The sequence below is a fragment of the Chamaea fasciata genome, unplaced genomic scaffold (genome assembly GCF_029207755.1).
Source record: "Chamaea fasciata isolate MVZ Bird 193981 ecotype frontalis unplaced genomic scaffold, bChaFas1.0.hap1 SCAF_6, whole genome shotgun sequence".
In the NCBI taxonomy this organism is placed as follows: domain Eukaryota; kingdom Metazoa; phylum Chordata; class Aves; order Passeriformes; family Sylviidae; genus Chamaea; species Chamaea fasciata.
Window position 1 is genome coordinate 38,094,411 of NW_027094091.1, and position 18,355 is coordinate 38,112,765.

Below are 18,355 nucleotides of genomic sequence, written 5' to 3' on the forward strand. Positions count from 1 at the left end.
GCATTTTTCTGCCCTCAGAGAATCTCTTGATGGATTTGGCCCTAGTTTCAAGCCTGAAAGTAACTCATATTTTACCACAAAAAAATACTTTCAGCAACTACACTAAGAGTGCTGTGTACTTGACATACCCGGCTACCTCGAGGTGGGTTAATCTCGGCTAACAGCCAAACGTTTACCCAGCTGCTCACAGCCCGTCTCCCCAGCAGGACAAGTAGAAGAAGAACTGGAGTGAGAGAGCTCATGGGTTAATATAAAGGAATCAGGAACACTGTTTACCGATTATTATTGCAGACAAAACAGTCTTGGCTGAGAGAAAGTTAATTGCCAATTAAAATAAAAATGTAGTAGCCAGTTTGAGCTGTGGTAGAGAAGACGACACTTTAAAACTTTTCTCCCTTCTTTTCCCAGGCTCAGCTTCATTCCAGACTCCTCTCTCCCTGACCAGCACAGGGAGAATTGAGGGCGCGTACAGCATGTAACAATTTCTCTTTGCTGCTCGTTCCTTTTCACACTTTTCCTCTGTTCTGGCATGGCTTTCCCATCGGCTGCAGTTCTTCAGGAAAGTAAGCTCTGGTCTGGGCTTGCCACCGTTTCTCTGGATATATCCCTTTGCTCTGGCATGACTCTTCCAGGGTCTGCAGTGCCCTGCCATGGAGAGCATTTTCTCATTTCTCTCTGGCGCCGGCGTTCCCTGTCATTTCTCACCGTTTCTGTTCCCACTTCCTCTCCCCGCACAGCGTTCTCTGCCCTTTCCTGGCTGTGCTTTCACAGAGGCACCGCCAGCTTTGCCCAAGGGCTTAGTTGTGGCCGCAATGTCTCCACTGTGGAGCTGGTAGGTGCCAGTTGTTCCCAAAACGGGAGTCCCACACCTCTTCCCACAGAGGCCACCCTGCAGTCTCTGTCCCACTTTCTCTACCGAAGCCTTGCAACACGCAGCTAATACAAACTTAAAAAACACTGTTACTCAAGTCTAGGGAATAAAGCTAACTTTAAAAATTAGATTAATTAGGTCAACAGGATGGCAGAACTTAAATATGGAGGTAGCTATGCTGAAAAGGTAATGGAACTATTTCTGCACCTTGCTCAATTCTAAATAAAATTTAACTAACTCGGGAAAGCAACCAGATGTCATTGAAGACTTTGAGTTAACATACTGTTGCTGTTTAAGAGACAAAAACCAGAAAGAAAGGGAAGAGTGCACGACCCTTTCAAAAGGGATAACACGGGCAGGCAGTATCACGAAGTGCCTCCATCAGCACTCAGAGGCGAACCGCAAGCTTGTGTCTCTCCTTGCCCCGAAGGCGCGGGAAGTTCTATTTTGACATGACTGTGAGTTTTGAAGGATCACGTCCGCCTAGGGGTTTTCGCCGATCTAACTCGGGGTGCGAGGTGCCAAGGCAGCTGTAGCGAAGTTCCAGCGGCATCTCCCCCTCACCTGGAGGAGGCGGCGGCCCCGCGCGGCTGCCGCGGGGCCGGGCGGGGCTCGGCGGGGGTGTGCCGGTGCTCGGGAGCGTGCCGGTGCACTGGGCCCGCGCGGTTCCCGGCGGCGCGGGGTGCCCAGCTCCGGGCGGGAGCGCGCCTCTCCCGGTGCGGCGCGCGGCGCGGCGCGGAGCGGGGGCGGGGCGAGGGGCGGGCGGCGCGCGCGGCGCGGGAGCGGGGCGGACGGACGGGCGGCCGCAGACGGCGGCGCGTGCGGGGAGGGAGCGGGCGCGGGGCCGCCTTTCCGGCCGCGGCGAGGAGCGCGGGTGCGGGGCTCGCAGCAAGGTGACGGGCTGGGCAGCCTCCCCTTCCCCTTCCCCCCGCCGCTTTCAGGTGGGCGAGGGGGCCCGCCGCGGGCGGCTGTCCCGTGCCCCACAGGCAGCCCCCGGCCGCGGTTCGGCTCCGCTGTGGGTAACCCCCCTGCCCGTGTCTCCTCTCGCCCAGATGCTCGCGGCGGCGGCAGCTTTGGTGTGCGTGTGTGTAGCAGCCTGGTGCAGCCCGGCGGCGGCGGCGGCCGGGGGCAGACCGGACAGCGGCAATTTTCTGGACGATAAACAATGGCTCACGACCATCTCTCAGTACGACAAGGAGGTCGGGCAGTGGAACAAATTCCGAGACGTAAGTTCAGCCCTTCCACCCTGCCAGCCGGCAGCCGCGCCCAGCCCGCTCCCGCTGGTTCCGTTCCTGCAGGGTGTAGGGCATCCCTTGGGGAGCGGGGACTGGGGTACAGCCTCAACTTTCCCCCTTCTCCCGGAATTTTAATTCTTAATTAATCGCCTGCGGCACCTCGGCGAGCGAGATATGAGTCCCGCCGGGCAGTTCTTGGTGCGCTGCTGCCGCCGCGGAGCGGCCGGGACCGCCCGGCGTGCCCCGGGCCGTGCGGGGCGCCCAGTCCGCACCTTCGGGGCCCAGCGGGCCGGGCCGCGGGAGCCGCTTCCCGCCCTGCGGGGCGCCAGGCGGCGGAGGGGGAGAGCCGCGTTTGTCCTCCCTTCTCCCGTTTCCCGCCCCGCTGCGGGAAGGGATGCGGTGGGAGCGCGGGGCCGGGCCGAGGCTCGCCCCGCCACCGCTCCGCCAGTGCCGCCCGGGACAGAACGCCTTCCCTCCCCGGGCACCTGGCAGCGGCGCCGGGCTGCACCGCCGCGTCTCGCCGTGCCCTGTCAGAAGTGCCGGCAGGGAGGGCGAGGGAGAAGGGGCAGCGCTCAGGGCCGGGGGTTGCGGTGTCAGGGTGCGGGGCTGCAGCGCGGCGGTGCGCGGTGTCCGGAGCGCCGTGCTCGGAGCCCGGGTGCACAGCCCCAGCCTGACCCGAATCTCATCAGTTACGAAACCTGCCGCTGTAAGGTGGCTGTGTCCTCAGCGTGCTTCCCCGGTGCGCCTAGTTCGGGCTCTGTTTGCTGCAAGTTGTGTCAAAGAAACATAATCTATTTTCAAAAGCTGTTCACATCTCTTTCATTGGAAATGATTTTCTTTGATCATCCAGTGTCCTGCTTCCTTTGGTGTCACTTAAAAACCCGAATTCCAACCATGCAAAATAATTTTCTGTTTTCTTTACTGTTTAACCTACTGGATTTCTTAGATTTGGTTAAAACATTGATTTGGTTTGCAACTTAAGAGGCAACAGGTTTCTTCTTGTTCTACAGCCTGCTGGCGACTGCGGTTTGCTGTAGCAAACTGAAGTAAATGTCTCCAAGAAGTCTCTTATTTTTCTGAAACCTGGAGTGTCTTGTGATGCATGTAATTTTTAGCTTTATGTCTCTGTTGCATGTGGGATGCAAACTTGGCTATTTATCTTAACCAACTAGGAAGGAACTATTAGAGTTGTGGGAGAACTTATTTTCCCAATAGTTTTTATTAAACAGCACAATTCTGGTGTTTGAGAGTGCTTCCAATCAGTAGTGAGATTTTTTTAAAATATTCCATGCAAACAAAAACGAGAGCTTAGGTTCATGTGAAAAATACCTGTTCAGCATGCTGTGCATTGGGACCTGTGATTTAGGAAAAAAAAAAAAAAAAACAAAACAAAAACCGAGCTAAAATTTGGTGCTGTAGAAACGTTCTAGGATTAAAGGCTGCTGCTAGAAAACTCCAAAATACGTACATCAGTTATGTTTTGTAATTGGGCAAAGTCATTTATGTAAGGACTAACCTGCAAGGCTGAGGAAGCTAAGTGCTCTCTAATGCTCGTCTCCTGGGTGCCCACTGACATGTACTGTAATATTGGATATTAGCCAGATAATTTATTCTGTGACAAGTAGGTGTCCCCAAGGGTTTTAAGAGTGACTGCTTTGAGGAAGTACTGCATACTGATTCTTCAGAGGCAATTTGCAAATATGCTGTCTTATTTTTACTCTGTGTAAGTTTTATAAGGCTGGTGCTTCAGTGAAGAGTATGCTTTCATTTCTTGTGCAGAATGTTTATGTCCTATTGAGTGGTACCCAGTCTGGAATATTTATTTAATTATACAAGGCTCTCCTTTTAAAGCATGGGTAGTTTTCAGTAATTTATAACATAACTGTAAACCAACCCCCCTCCCCCCCCCCAAATTATTTTAACCTACCTGTGCAAGAACATTAGAAAAATATCTTGAAGAACACTTATCAATAATCATACTTAAATATAACATGGTGGAGGAGATTTACCATCCTGCATTTTTGTATAATTAATAAATTTACTTGTGTGACTGTAATTTGTTGGTTTTGAAATCGTAATTAGCCATGTGATTATTGATTCAGATGTGGCCTCCTCTTAAGGAACAGGATGGCAGCATTTGAAACATATGTAGGGGTAACTGTTTTTTGCAGAGGTAAAATCAAGGTATGCAAGGCCTGTGTTTATAATTTGATTCTCTGGTCAGAGTAGGATATTTATTGCAGGCTTTAAATACCCTACAGATGTAATGGTGAGATGGAATTCTGGTGTGAAAAGAAGTATTTAAAGGCTTAACTTAAGACTTAACTGACAGGACTGATTAATGTGGAAGATAATGACCCTGACTTCTGGCTCATTGGCTCAGTTTCTTAGGAGTTTTAGATCACAGTGAGAAAGAACGGAGTCATTCAGAAAGCGAGCCCTTACTGAACCTGATAAACCAGGATATACTGCTTTATTTATAAAAAACCAAAAACCAAGCCAGCCCTTAAACCTAGCTCTCTTAACATCCTCTAAAATGTCTGTTTTGTCAGTAAGTGTTGTTAATGTGAGATTATTAGCTAAGATCTTTTCAGTACTTTGTGCGGGCAGAACTGTAACTGACTCTTCAATTCTTTTGAAAGGTCTTGATCATTCTGACAAATCTATTGAAAATACTAATGCGCAATAGGTCTGGGCAAGAACTGTGCCTTCGCATGTAACAGTGGGAAACTAGGTGTGTGTTAGAGGCTACCTACCTTCCCACTTTTTCATGTGCAAAAATTGAGAATGGCCTTGTTTTTAAATGGGGACTTTCCATCTTAAAGATGGGGGAGATGGGATATGTCAAGTATCAACTCTCTTAAGTTGTATGGGCAAGTCAAACATTTTGGGTTCTTTATGAGGGTATGTTTATTTTTTGCCTGAAGTGTGGGGGAGGAAGAGTTTTTAACCCTGTCTTAGCGCTGCTGCAGTCCAGTTTCTGACTAGCTGCAACTATTCACATCTGTCACTAAAACAAGTCTCAGGGTTGATGTGTTTATTAAGGTTTTCCAAGCTGCCTGGTTAGGCTGCTTTAGCAGCCAGTGGTGTCACGATGCTGGGGGGTTCTAGCCCATGGGAATGTATCCTCTGTTTATTTCAGGCTTGGGAACTGAGGCTTTTCAGTAGATACTGTTAGGGGTATCTTCTTCATTCATATTTTGCTGTATTGATAATGCTTTGTAGTTATGGTTTTATCTATGATGATACCTCTAGACATTTGATAAATGTATATACAAATACTGCAGTTTGTCTGAAATAAGGGTTATTCTTTTTGAAAAATGTGATCGAGAAATGGTATTACATTTATACTCTCCTACTTTGAACATCCTAAATCTTATCTGGCCAACCTTCATTGCTCATAATGCTGTAAATCTGTGGAGTAAAACAGACTATTGGAATATCGGATTTTTTTTCCTCTTTCTGATTATTTTCCAAATAGCGGTGGCGTTTTTAATCCTAGAGCAAAACACAGTGACTTTGTCATTTAAAATCATTTTGTCTCTTAATATTATCTTTACAGTCAGTTGGACAAAATTACATACAATCATAGTTGTCTGTCGTATCACTATCTGAAAAACTTTCAGACCTTCTTTTCAGAAATTTTAATTTTAATTTCTTTAAAATACAATGAAGCAAGATTCTATAGAGTAGCTCATTTTAGTAATTGATATTTGTAGTGTCTTGTGCTTTTGTGTTCATTAAAAAGACTGTATTTTATATGGCGAATTTTACTTGCTGCTGGGAGAGAGATTTTTGAGTTCTAACTTGCTTAGTGATATATACTTTTTCTTTTCAGAGATCATAATTTAAGTGATTGCTGTATTTTCAAATTTAAGTTGATAAAGGAGCTCCACAACTCAGCTGTGTCATAGTATTGCTGTGAAATAGTAGGGCTGGTTATCATTGTACCTAGCTGCATCATACTGCGGTATTAACTATCTTCCCACCATGTTAATACAGTTGTCAGGGGTAAAGAAGGTAGAAGACAATTGAACAGACCATAAAGCCAATCATCTATGAAGAGGAAGTTTGCATTGGAAGTACTCCTTTTTACTCTGCTTTGCCAAGGTGTGTTCTCACACTGACCATCAAATGGAATGCCTTCTACAAGTTTGGGCAGCTTGTGTTGGCTTTCCAGGGGAGTATTTAAAGAGTATGTTTTATCAGCATTAGTGAAAACTAAACCTCAGTGTTTGGAAAGGAGATAAATCGAATATTAGGTCTCCATACCAATTCAGTAATAGCCAGCATTAGTTATTCCCTTGTCTGTTTTGAAGGTTTAAGGCTTCTCAAAAACGAACACTGCCCCTCAATTAAGCTCCATGCCAACTGTTGCATTACTGAGCAGAACTTCTCCGTCCAGCTGTGGATCACAACTACGTCTTTGTACAACTGAGCAAGCCAAGGCCCTTTTAAAAGGAATTCATCACAAGTTCTTTGCACTTCATTGTGGGATTACCTTGTAAGTACTCAGAAGGTTTTCATGCTTCCGGAATGGAGTACCAGTACCTTTACTTGAGGAGGAGGAAGAGTTCTGTTCAACAAGACTTTTGCAATGGACAAGAAGCCCTCCTAATTTATGGAGGATTCTAAATGTAGTTCAGAGGAACTCTGTATTTAGGATTGGATAGTGCAGCATTCATTGTCTTTTCTCTCATGTTAACTCTTCAGCTGTGAGAAAAGGTTTGGTGGTCTTATTTCTCCAGTACTTTTTATGGTTCAGGGTAAAAAAAACTTATTATTGGGTACAGCAGCTCTTTTATGACATAAATATATCCTGATCATGACATCAGGAGAAAATGGAATTGCTAAACATGAAAGATGAGCTTCTGCTTCTTTATGTTGCCTTAAGCCTAAGTTAAATCAAGGTCTTGTAATAATGCAAAGTTACTTTTGCAAATGTTTGCTCACTGTGTTGCAGATAGTGCACAATATTTGCAAATAGGGCTTTGAATCTTTCCCACGTGCCATTCACGTTTCAGTTAGCTGAAACTTACAGGCACTTCTTAAGTAGTATCAGTTACTTTTTTTCCCATGACTTGCTTTGTATGATCTGAGTTTTGTTAATATGGTGAAGCCTGGGAGGTCTGACAGAAAAGAATAAGTATTTAGTTTCTTCATCTGTAATTACTGCCTTCGAAATTGAACTAATAAGGACCTGAATACTCTTTTTTTAAACTATAAAATACGGGAAAGTGTTAGGAATTTCTATTACTTTTAATTAATTAAGGAAATTAAAGCAATTAATGAATTGTTCATAACTTCTAAATTGGATGTAACATTATAATGGGGAAGAGTAATAGAAATCTTAATTTTTCCTTTCTTCTGTATTGTAGACAAAGGCATCTAATTTTTATATATGCTCTTTATTCATTCTCAAGTATAGATTCCTTTTGTCTTTCACATGATTACGTTTCCTATGGTCTGTTTCTGCTGCCTGTTTCTAGTGCCAAATGCTTTTTTGTCTGAAAAGGCAGAGTCTACTAATCTCAAACTATTGTTAACACTGAACTCTTAAATATCTCTTGGAAGGCATTAACTTGGAAGCTCTTTATGTAGCTAGCATTTAAAAGTTAAGTAAATGGTAATGTGCTTTTCCTTAGATTGCCCTCATAATCTAAAGTAAAGCTGATAACATTGTTTCATCTGATCTTTATCTCCTTTCTCTGAAGAATCATCTTTATTTTATATGCTGTAGGTTATTTAGTGGCTATGGATACCCAGTCTTCTCTTGTCTTTCCATTAAATCTTATTGGAATTGACTCTAGCCATCTGTGCTTATTATAGTGTAGTATAAATAGCTTTGTAATACACAAATAGATGGTAACAGTAACAGAAACTGCATAGGCTCTCTTGGCTTTACAATCAGAAGGGAAAGATGCCTAAGAGGTTTTGTAAGGGGTGGCAGAATGTAGAAAACAGTGGATTGAGCAGAATTAGAATATTTTTAGACTGATGCCAATTTCTCTTTCTTTCTATCTCCTCTGTTTCTGTTAATTCATAATAGAAGTATGTGATGTAACTATCTGCAGAAAAGAGAAATAATACCTTGGATTAGTATGTTTGCAAGTGTTGGGCAGTTTCTGAGTGTGACTCCTTGGACTGAGTTGAAGCAGTTGTGTGTTGTTTCTGTGTCATGTCCGTGTTGTCGTGACCCCTGGTGTGTCCACGTTGTTCCTGCAACCCCCTCCCTTCGACACAAGGTATGCTGAAGGAAATAAAAAAATCTTTCAGCAGCTGGTTAAGTCTTTGGGAATCTAGCTTTAGAGCGACTCCCATGTATTCAAGCATAAGGCAACTTTTATTCTAGCCAAGGTTATTTCTATCACTTTTCTATCAGTATTGAAAAAGCACTTTAGTAAAATAGCTGTAGTTTTGTTTTGTGTTAATGTTTCTAATGTAGGCCTTTTTAGAATTTTTGATATTGATTTTGGAGTGGTGTTTCTCCTATCGTTGTTTGTTGCTTGTTGGTTTTCTATTATCCTATTTGTCTTAACTTGACCTATTTTAATGTCTTGGTAACCACAGAGCGCTTCTTTTTCTGTATCTGTAAGTCCAACTATGCTTAATGCTAAAAATCTTGCCTGTTTGCTTTAGAAACAAATACTATGGAGGCAGTGCTAGTAAATGCCAGCATAGGAGATTGTATTTAAAGCTTTTGTAATTTTCATATTTCTTGAAATTTGATTTCTGAAAGAGAAAATTTAGTGGCTAGTTATATCAGAGATATATATATCTATATCTATATCTATATATATATATATATATATATATATATATCAGTGAACAATCTTTAGGTATTTGATTTTTTTTTAATGGTTTTTCACTTCTACTTTCCCATTTCACACTGATAGATGGCAATAGGGAAAATTATGTAGGAATTATTGATGTTGTTTGAAAAGATGGTGCAGTTTAAGGTGGCAGCCTTGGACAGGACACAAGGAGAGATAGAATGAAATTATAACCCATATTATAGACAAAGCTTTCACATTACAATGAAGATGTGATTTCACTGGTCTGTTACTATCTTTGCAAGTGGCTGCTTTAACAGAACACAATAAGAGAATGGGTTTAAAAGATTGAAATCATTCAAACTTTTTGGTGTTATACCCGTTCCAGAAAGTATTATCTTAATACTTGTTATTACAGACTATACAGTGCTTGACATTTTGCTGCCGAAAATTCTTATGAACTAATTCTTTTTTTTCTCATGTGATACATAATCACTGACTCAGAAGAGACTGTCAGTTTCCAGCTTGTTCGTTATCTCTCTAAAAGTCTGCAAGTCATCAAACAATTTTATGTAGTCAGTGCACTTACACTGGGATTTACATGCAGCTGAAAACAAACTCCTTTGACATTTTTGAGCTTGCTCTTGATGATGAAATTCATTTCAGTTGTTAAATCTTCGTAGCATAGCAGTGAGAAGTACAGAACTTACTCCTTCTTACATGATACTGCATGTGAAAAATGATCTGATTTTACCAGCTGCTCAATAAAATAGAGGGAAGTTATTAATATGAAGAGTGTGGGAATCTATATTTAATGATGCATACGTGTTTGAGGATTTGGGAGGGCTTGTGTTGGTGACCGGGACATCACTTTGGGAGAAAACCCAAGCAGTGATTCTTAGAAGTGAAAACAATTGATTAGTAGGTAAAGGACCCGTGACCAGAATCCATTGTAGAAAGTGGCCTTCCAGCCTTTTGCAACAGAGTGAGTTAACCACTTTGGTCAGATTTAGAAAGTCTAGATCAAGCTTTGAGAACTCTGTATTTATAAAGTTTAGGACCAGAGTAGATCACTGGATTTGACAACATGCTTGCCTGTGTATAGTGGCTTATTTACTTATATCCTGAGAGATTATATTACATCCAAAAATTCTACTTTGGCAAAAGCATCTCGGGTTTCAGAAATCTTTATGTGCTACTGGCAGAGATTAAGGTTTGCTCTCTAAGGCCTGCACTGTGAGGGAATTAATTATCTGCAATAATCCCAGATGATCTAGGCAACAGATTTATGCTGTTTTGCAGAAGAATAAGGAAGAATACCATTTAAATTAATGATGGTCTGATCTGGAAGTGTTTCCTTCCTTGGCCCAAATATGAAACAACTGGAATAGTGCTTGATTTTTCTTAGGCTAATTTGCTATTTAAAAGGATTTCTGTTCTGCCATCTTCATAGAATTTTCTTGTGTGTGTTGTCAATAAAAGCCAGCTGCTTTTATGTGAAAAATCACAATTGATGTTAGAATGCGAGCCAATTCAAATCTTAAGGAAGGTAGAGAAATGGCTTACAAATTTTCATTAGGGTAATCACCAGGATACATACTTGTTGTTTTAAATCTGGTGTTCAAGTCTTTAAGCATATTAAGAAATACGTAGGCAGTCTTGTTTCCAACATCCAGGAACAAAAAATATGAATGTGAACAGCTCCTTTTAACAAAGCCAGTAAAGGGTTGTCAGATTGCTCACTGTGTTGCAAATAGTGCACGATATTTCATATGTGAGCTGGATTAAAGCACACTAAGTGCATAACTATTTTCCTTACTCAATCTAGGATTTCTCTCCTAAACTGTTACTGTTCAATTTTTCATCCCTGTGCATATTTTTACAGGTGTGTATATATTTAACTTTAGTCAGGACTTCTTGGCAGGCAGTTACAAGGTCCTGTTTTGATGAACTCTGGTACTTGGGGCATGAGTGGACAGATTTTCTTTACACTATTAAGAAAAAGACTCAACTGTGTTAGAAAAAGAGGCAGTTGGTTCCACCTGTGATATCCACTGATATTCATGGGCTCCTCAAAATAAAATATCCTCTCAAAGCATGCAGGAATATATGACCAAAACTGCCTTGTAGTTACTGTAAGTAACATCTTAGCCAAGTTAAGTGTAACATGATTATGAATCATGAGATTTCTCTCTGAGATCTGCGGGTGTAGTCTTATAAAGATGGAGAGGGAGGGATATGCAGAAGTAGAATTAACTCTGTAGATTTGTACTGCAGAGTGAATATTACAGACATATAAAATCTCAAAATATTTCAGTCTTCTTCACTAGAACTGAATGTGGATTTATAAACTGGGTTCTACACAGTGGTAGAACTGTGATTTAGGCTAAAGCTACCATACCCTTCTCTCTTTGCATGCTTTTTATGTGTGCTTAATGCTTACAGAGTTCCTCTCTTTCCTTTTTTCATTCCTATGTAAAAATAATAGTTTCTTTGGGCATATGAAATTATTCATTTTTTCCTCCAAGTTTTCTAGATTTGGATTGTAGCACAGCTTCTGTAAATTGAAGACATTTTTGAGTAACATAACTTGTTGGAAGACAATGACATTTTTCTCTCAGAAGGTTCTAAAGTATTAATATTAGAGAGTATTTGATGTCCAGCACATAGAAAAGTTGAGCTCTTGTGTGTTGGTTCTGTGTGTGGTTTTTTTTTTTTTTTTTTTTTTTTTTTTTTTTTGTTTGTTTGTTTGTTTGTTTTTTTTGGTGTTTTTTTTTTTTTTTTTAATAAGTCAATGAGGCCACGTGTATGTGAGGGCACACACATGCTTATGCTAACTGGTACCTCAGATCAATAAAACTGTAACGTGATTTTGCACTGTCTATCCTTTATTCTGAGCAGCAAAATGCCTCACGGAATATTAGAAGTAATTTATAGGTCCAGCCTCACCGTGTCTGCAGTTTTATCTTACCATTTGATATCCCATTGATTGCAGATCATTTTTGGATATATACTGAAGGTTACATGGGTTTAACAGTGTTTGTGGTTGTGCAGACTGAAATAATAGTTCTGAATTCATATCTCAGATTTGTGAGGCAGTTATCTGCAATAGTTTCAGCTCACTGACTGGAAGAACTACATCTTTTTTTACATTCCTATAAATATCACATAAGAACAAGGCAAGTATTGCTACAAGCATGTAGAGATTGTAAAGGAAATGTTTGTTTGGACTCTAGCTTCTCCAAGAAAGGTGGAAGAAGTTATAAAAATAATACTTAAAGAAAATGTGAGAAATTATTCTGTGAAGCAAAGCTGATGTTTGATTCTAACAGTGGTTGTCAAATGTGATAGCATCTTACATAGTTTAGCTAATATAAAAGAAATTTCTTGTCAAACAGATATTCCTTTAGCCAGAAAGTAAGAGGATCATCAATTGTTTTACAATTGGACTGTGGCTTTCCAGCCCAGTTTGAGTGTAGTTGGACTGTTCAACAGCATGAATGTTAAAAAGTCTTTTTTCCCTAAAATATTGTAAATTGCTGTCGAACATTATTAATAAGAAGTTAATCTGGTTAGTAATATATATTTAGTCCTGCTGCTTCTACAGATATCTATGGTTTTTATTCTAATGCAGATGAAAGTAGTAATTTGTACATGCTTAATTCCCACATACACCGATCCTGCTCTTGCTAAGTTATAGCAGAAAGATGCTTTTTTTAATTACTGAAAAAAGTACTAGTTGAAGGTAAAATTTCTATAACTGTAAAATTTTTCACAGTATTTATACAACTAAATTAAAATATGTCAGTGTACATCATTCATTTATAAGAAAACAAATTTAAGCTTGAAAATGAAGTAGATGGATTTTCAGATTTGACACATGAATTTTTCAGTTGTTTTAACTTAGGTAGCTGTAGCCAAACAGCTTGCTCATTAGACCAAAAAACCTGCCAAGGGTGATCAAGCACAGGGATGAAACAAAAGACATTGTGATGTATTATTTTATGTCTCGTGTTGATCGAGAGAAGTGGTTGAAGGAAAATTAAGGGGAAAAAAGAAAATAAGCTTCATAATGCTGAATTAATTATAATTGCAAAGTGATGTGTAGTCAGCCAACCTTGTGATGTCTGAATTGTTAAAGGAAGTTGTTCAAATAGTGTATCTTTAAGGAGTTTTTCAGGGAGTGAAACATATCTGCTTGAAGGTTTCGGATTGTTTTCTTTTCTCCATTTTATCAAATCTTCACTGTGGGTTTCTCAGAGTCACAGAATCACTCACTAGGTTGGAAGAGATCTACAAGATCATCAAGTCTCATGCCCTATCTCAACTAAACCATGGCATCAAGTGCCACATCCAGTCTTTTTTTAAACACATCCCGGGATGGTGACTCCACCACCTCCCCGGGAAGACCATTCCAGTATTTTATCACCCTTTCAATAAAAAAAATCTTTTTCCTTATATCCAACCTGTATTTCCCTTGGTGCAGCTTAAGGCTGTGTCCTCTTGTTCTGTCAGTTGGTGCCTGGAGAAAAAGACCAACCTCCAACTGACCTTTCAGGAAGTTGAGAGTGATATGGTCACCTCTGAGTCTGCTTTTCTCCAGGCATCTCTGGGATGATGTTGTATTAGGCTGGGTCTGGACCTGGTTTGCAGGGAGTCTTGTCTTATCGAGGTCACTGAGGATATGTTCACTGATGTTTGTTGGAGGTGGAATTATGCCAGTTCTGCTTATTTTAAATAGTTATTTGACCATTAAGTCTACAAAACAGGCTTCTGGATGTATTTTGCATCTTTGAAGAATTGAAAGAAAGCAAACTTGAACTGGAGAACGAACTAAGTCATCCATCCAATAACTCCTTTTCGTTATTAAAACCTCTCTAGTGGTCTAAAGTAGTGTAAATACCAAAATTATTGTGTGGGGGCTTTTCAAATTTATTTTTGTTTTTGCTTTATTAGGTGTAAGAGAATTGCAAGTTTGTTGCAACTTATGTGGTACAATGACAACATTGTTTCCTTATTTTGTAAGTAACTGTATTTGAGTGGGGTTTTATTTTCCCTTTCAATAAATTACTTTCCGGAATAAGTTGTTATTCTGCAGCTCTTCCCCCCTGCTTCCCCTCTTCAGCCATTTGCGAGGTGTGGGTACAGAACAATCTCAGTTTCACTGACCTGAATCAAAGTATTTCATTTTGGTTAATTCATCTTTGAGGATTTCTGTTTGTGTATTTAAAGTCTGTGTCTGATTCATTTGCTGCATTGCTTCATGGAGTTGTAGGTAGGTGCATCTGTGCTGCCTTTACATGACTTGCTCCTACAGTGAATTGCAAATTGTATGATCATTCTGCTCTCCCCTTGTGCTGAATCACATGTTGCACTGTGCAAAACAGTGCAGAAAGTCAAATAAATTGGAGGGTGACAATTATGAAGTAGAAATAAATAAAGTCAGACAAGCATTAAAAAAGCTGTACAGTGCATAGCGAGACAATATTTCTGAGGCAAGATTTTCATCCTGAATCAGAAAGGCCATTTATATAGATAATAATATTGTTAAAACTTAAGCTGAGTAACCTATTTGTCAGAAGTATTAAAGCATCTGTTGCACAGCTTAATTCTGTGGGAAATTACAGAGCTGACAGCAAAACAAAGTACTGGGATGGATTTACACAGTAGTTGTTTCTTTCATCTGGTGCTAAAGTAGATTGATCATCTGGCATCGTTAATTCTTAGATGTCCCAAGTAAGATACAAAATATGTAGGTAGAACTAGTTAAAACCAGGCTTAGGTAAGATATACCATTGTGTAGTTATAACTGATTTTTTTGAAGTATTTAATTTCTGTTCATATTATGGTATATTCTGCTTATTTTGCTCGTCTTAAGTGGAGTTCTGTTATACCTGTCTCAGATTTATTTTCTTGAGTAGTTACTTAGTTATTAGGTGTTTCTGACATTTGTATTTTTTCCTCATCTTCATTCAGAAATCTGCTAAACTATTTGTTATTTCTCTCCTTGACTAGACAACACAATGGGTTGTTCATCTTTAAATATTTTCACTAAAATCAAAATATTTTATGTCACTTTCCTTTTATGACATTCACCAGAAAATTAGAAATGAGGCTAGGATGAAATGAAAGTCAAAATTTTATTGCCATTATATCAGCTGTAGGGATTTGCAAATACCTTATGCATGTGGATATTTCTTTGACACTGGTCACAGCGATGAATGTCCCTTTCTACTCAGCCTTTACACCAGGTTCAAGTCCCTGGTCCATCCCATAAACATCTCAAGTGTTAGTGTTACTTTGAGTCACCAGGCAAGGACCAGTGATTTTATACCTTTTCCACACCAGTTTATTTTTATGTATTTGTTATGGCAGAACTGGAAAAATGAGTGAAGAGAGAGTTTCTTCTTTTCCCACCTGGATCTAAATCAAGATCACTCGTGTTTTAAACAGTTTAATGCATGAGACTATAAACTTTGAAACTGAACCAACTGGTCAACAGCACCAGCCATCCTTGGGGGCTAGAGTTAAACAAAGCATGTAAACTTCCCACCCTCCCTGAACCTAGGTTAGTAGAAAGCTGGCTGGTGCAGTTGCATTGTGTCAGAAACAGAATTTCTTATCTAAAAAACTTGAGTGTCAGTTCAGATCAGAATTCCAAATCTTATCACTTAAGTCATGAATTTGGAAGAATTTTTCTCACTCTATTTTTGTCTTCTCTGACAAGTAGACTGTATGAGGCTGGAAGTCTTCCTTCTTTCCTCCTGCAACTTTTAAGTTTCTTAAAGAAGGATTTGAGTGAATAGTGTGCTTGCTGAAGTTAAATATCTATAAAAAGAATCTGTTTTATTTGTGTGTATATTCTGTGAAATTTGTGTGGGACTCATAGATAATGCCTTATTGCTTTTCAAAATACAGGTACTTTCATATTTTTGTCATTTGGGTGTTTTTTTTTTTTAATATTTCATTTAGAAGGAATTGTGTACCTAATTTTTATTATAAACCAGGGCAATTTGGCACAGAAAATGTCCTGTAAAAAGTGTAGATTGTTCATTGGGCAAAAGGTTTAAGAAGTAATTGAGTTACAGGGGATTAAAAGAAGGTTAAGAGTGTCGTTCCAACAGTGTAGAATTAGTTAAGGACTTGATACTGTTATTTAGTTGTGTATTGCTGTTCTGAGTGAGTTTTGGCTTGAGGTGTTAGGAGCATGTAATGACTGGCTGCCAAGTAAATTTGTAGGACAGGGAAGAATCCTGAAATCTTTACACACTATGTATTAGCTTTCTGAAAAAGGTTTGAGGAAAATATGTGAAGTCTTACAAAACAGCAAATTACTTAAACGTTTTTCTAAATATGAAATAGTATTCCACCACCCCAATAACTTTTGCTTTGAAGTTAAAAAATAACACAAATATGAAATAATTATTCCATATTGTCCTTTGATTTACTGTTACCTAGTTCATTGTCATTGCTCAGTTTATGTTATTTTCTCTCTATTTAGTTTCTTGCACGCAGCAATTAAATCAGCATTCTTGGGAGTAAGCTTAAGAGCAATTTAGAGGGTTTCTAAAGAAAAATTTCTGGGTTATGATCACATGAGTATTGTTTCACGATTTCTTCTGAGAACGGAACAGCACAATTTGTGAGCAAATACTCCTCCAAAGGCATTTAACTACCCAGAGTTTTTACCTCATGAATGTCTAGTTACCCCCTACAGGCAGCCTACTGTGTGCGTTTGTTTGGAGAAGTGGAATTTATCTGATTCTTTTACTAGATCAGATTCCTAGTTGATTTCTAGGAGTCCGTGTTTTACTACACTAAAAATAGCTAGCTTATTTCCTTAAATCACTTAGTAACCTGAGGAAAATAAGACTGAGTGCCAAGTCTTAATTTTCACAACAGCCAGTAATGCTTGAACAGGTTAAGTGCATCCTATATCAGTGATGAAATGGTCAGGTATAATGATTTGTTAATATAGCACTTAACTATAAAGATTCAATTTTAGTCCAGTACTGTTGACCAGTACTTGGATAGGTCGATGTCAGTCTGATGCTGGATTTCTCAGTTGTATCAAACTGACAGTGTAGTCATCCTAGTTAATCACTACTGGAACTGATTTCTGATTTCAAATTCAAGTACTGAATTTGAATTTCTTGCATCTTGAGTGCTCTCTGCTCTGTCCAGCAAAGAGTTTAGGCCTGTGGCTAATGTAAGCCTGTGAACAAGCTTCCTGTGAAATCACTTGTGATTCCATTAAGTAAGATTTTTAATTAAGATTGTTACTATCTGGCCAGGTGTTTGTTGTTTTTTTTTTTTTTTTTTTTTTTTTTTTTTTTTTTTTTTTTTTGTTTGTTTGTTTTTTTTTTTTTTCCTATTGATTCCGAAAGTGTGGGATTGTTTTTTAAAAGATGAAGTGGTTAAATTGTTTTCTTTTGGCATAGGTAATGTCTTACTGGTGGGTTTGATATGACAGTATTACTTGGACTTTTAGAAAGTTACTTTTAGAAAGTTAAGCTCTGCTACTTTGGAAAGATTAATTGTAGCACCAGTTACTTTGACAGCCTAATTCACATTTCATACACATGATAAAAAAGGAAGTATGATAAACTGTCAAACTACTGTAGCGTCTGAAGAGATTTGGTTCTTTTTTAAGAAAATGCTAAAACCACTGTGTTTTTTGACCTCTGAAACTTGCGACCTTCTTTTAAATTAAGTTTCTCATTACTAACATAGTATAAGTATCCAAAGCATAGAATTTGTGGGGGGATCTGCTGTGCAGGAGCAAATAATGTTAGTTTTAATAAATATCAGATCAGGTGTGTAAAAACACGTAGATCAATTTCTAGGTTGTTATTTGCAGGTATAGCTATTCTGAGAAAACACTATCCTTTTCAATATTTTTAAATTTATTCATTCAAGAGGAATATACACCAAGAAACCCAAAATCTTTTCAGTAGTTAATGTAGTTTATCTTATTTGGACATGTTTCAAAATTTTATGTTAAGCTGTAAAGCTAAAAGTAAGATTGTGTATGAATTCAAGATGGTATTTAGTTTCTGCAGCTTCAGCTATGTATCCCATCTTTTTAGTGTACTCTTCTGTGCCTAAAAATTCTGTGTTTCCTTTATATCTGGACACAAGCCACTCACCCCTTCCTGTGACGTAGCTCTTTTGAAGTTAAATGTTTCTGTAACGCACAAATCAATAGTTTATTTTGAACACTGTCTTACAGTATTCATGAATTGTAGAAACATGCCTTGTTTGTAAACTTACTTGTACTTTGGCAGATGTGTTTGTGTTGGAGATTTTTCGTGATAACTTGCTGAAGAATAGGCAGTAACTAATCAAGAACAGCAGAAATCAAGAGCATGACCTCAATTTTTTATATCCTAGGGGAGAACTTACTGTATGAAATGTAACTTGAATATCATGAACTATGGGCCAGGTGTCTTTTAGCAGCCAACTCCCGTAGTTTG

The 18,355-nt window shown here is 39.4% G+C and overlaps 1 protein-coding gene across 1 annotated transcript in view; it reads left to right on the forward strand.

Moving 5' to 3' along the window:
* Positions 1-1,683: 1,683 nt before the first annotated feature.
* SPOCK3 (SPARC (osteonectin), cwcv and kazal like domains proteoglycan 3) overlaps positions 1,684-18,355 on the forward strand; it is a 164,947-nt gene continuing 148,275 nt past the window's right edge. The window contains exons 1-2 of the mRNA XM_066186018.1: positions 1,684-1,764; positions 1,924-2,097. Of these exons, the coding sequence (XP_066042115.1) occupies positions 1,924-2,097 (174 nt within the window). The 5' untranslated portion in view covers positions 1,684-1,764. The remainder of the gene's footprint in view (positions 1,765-1,923; positions 2,098-18,355) is intronic.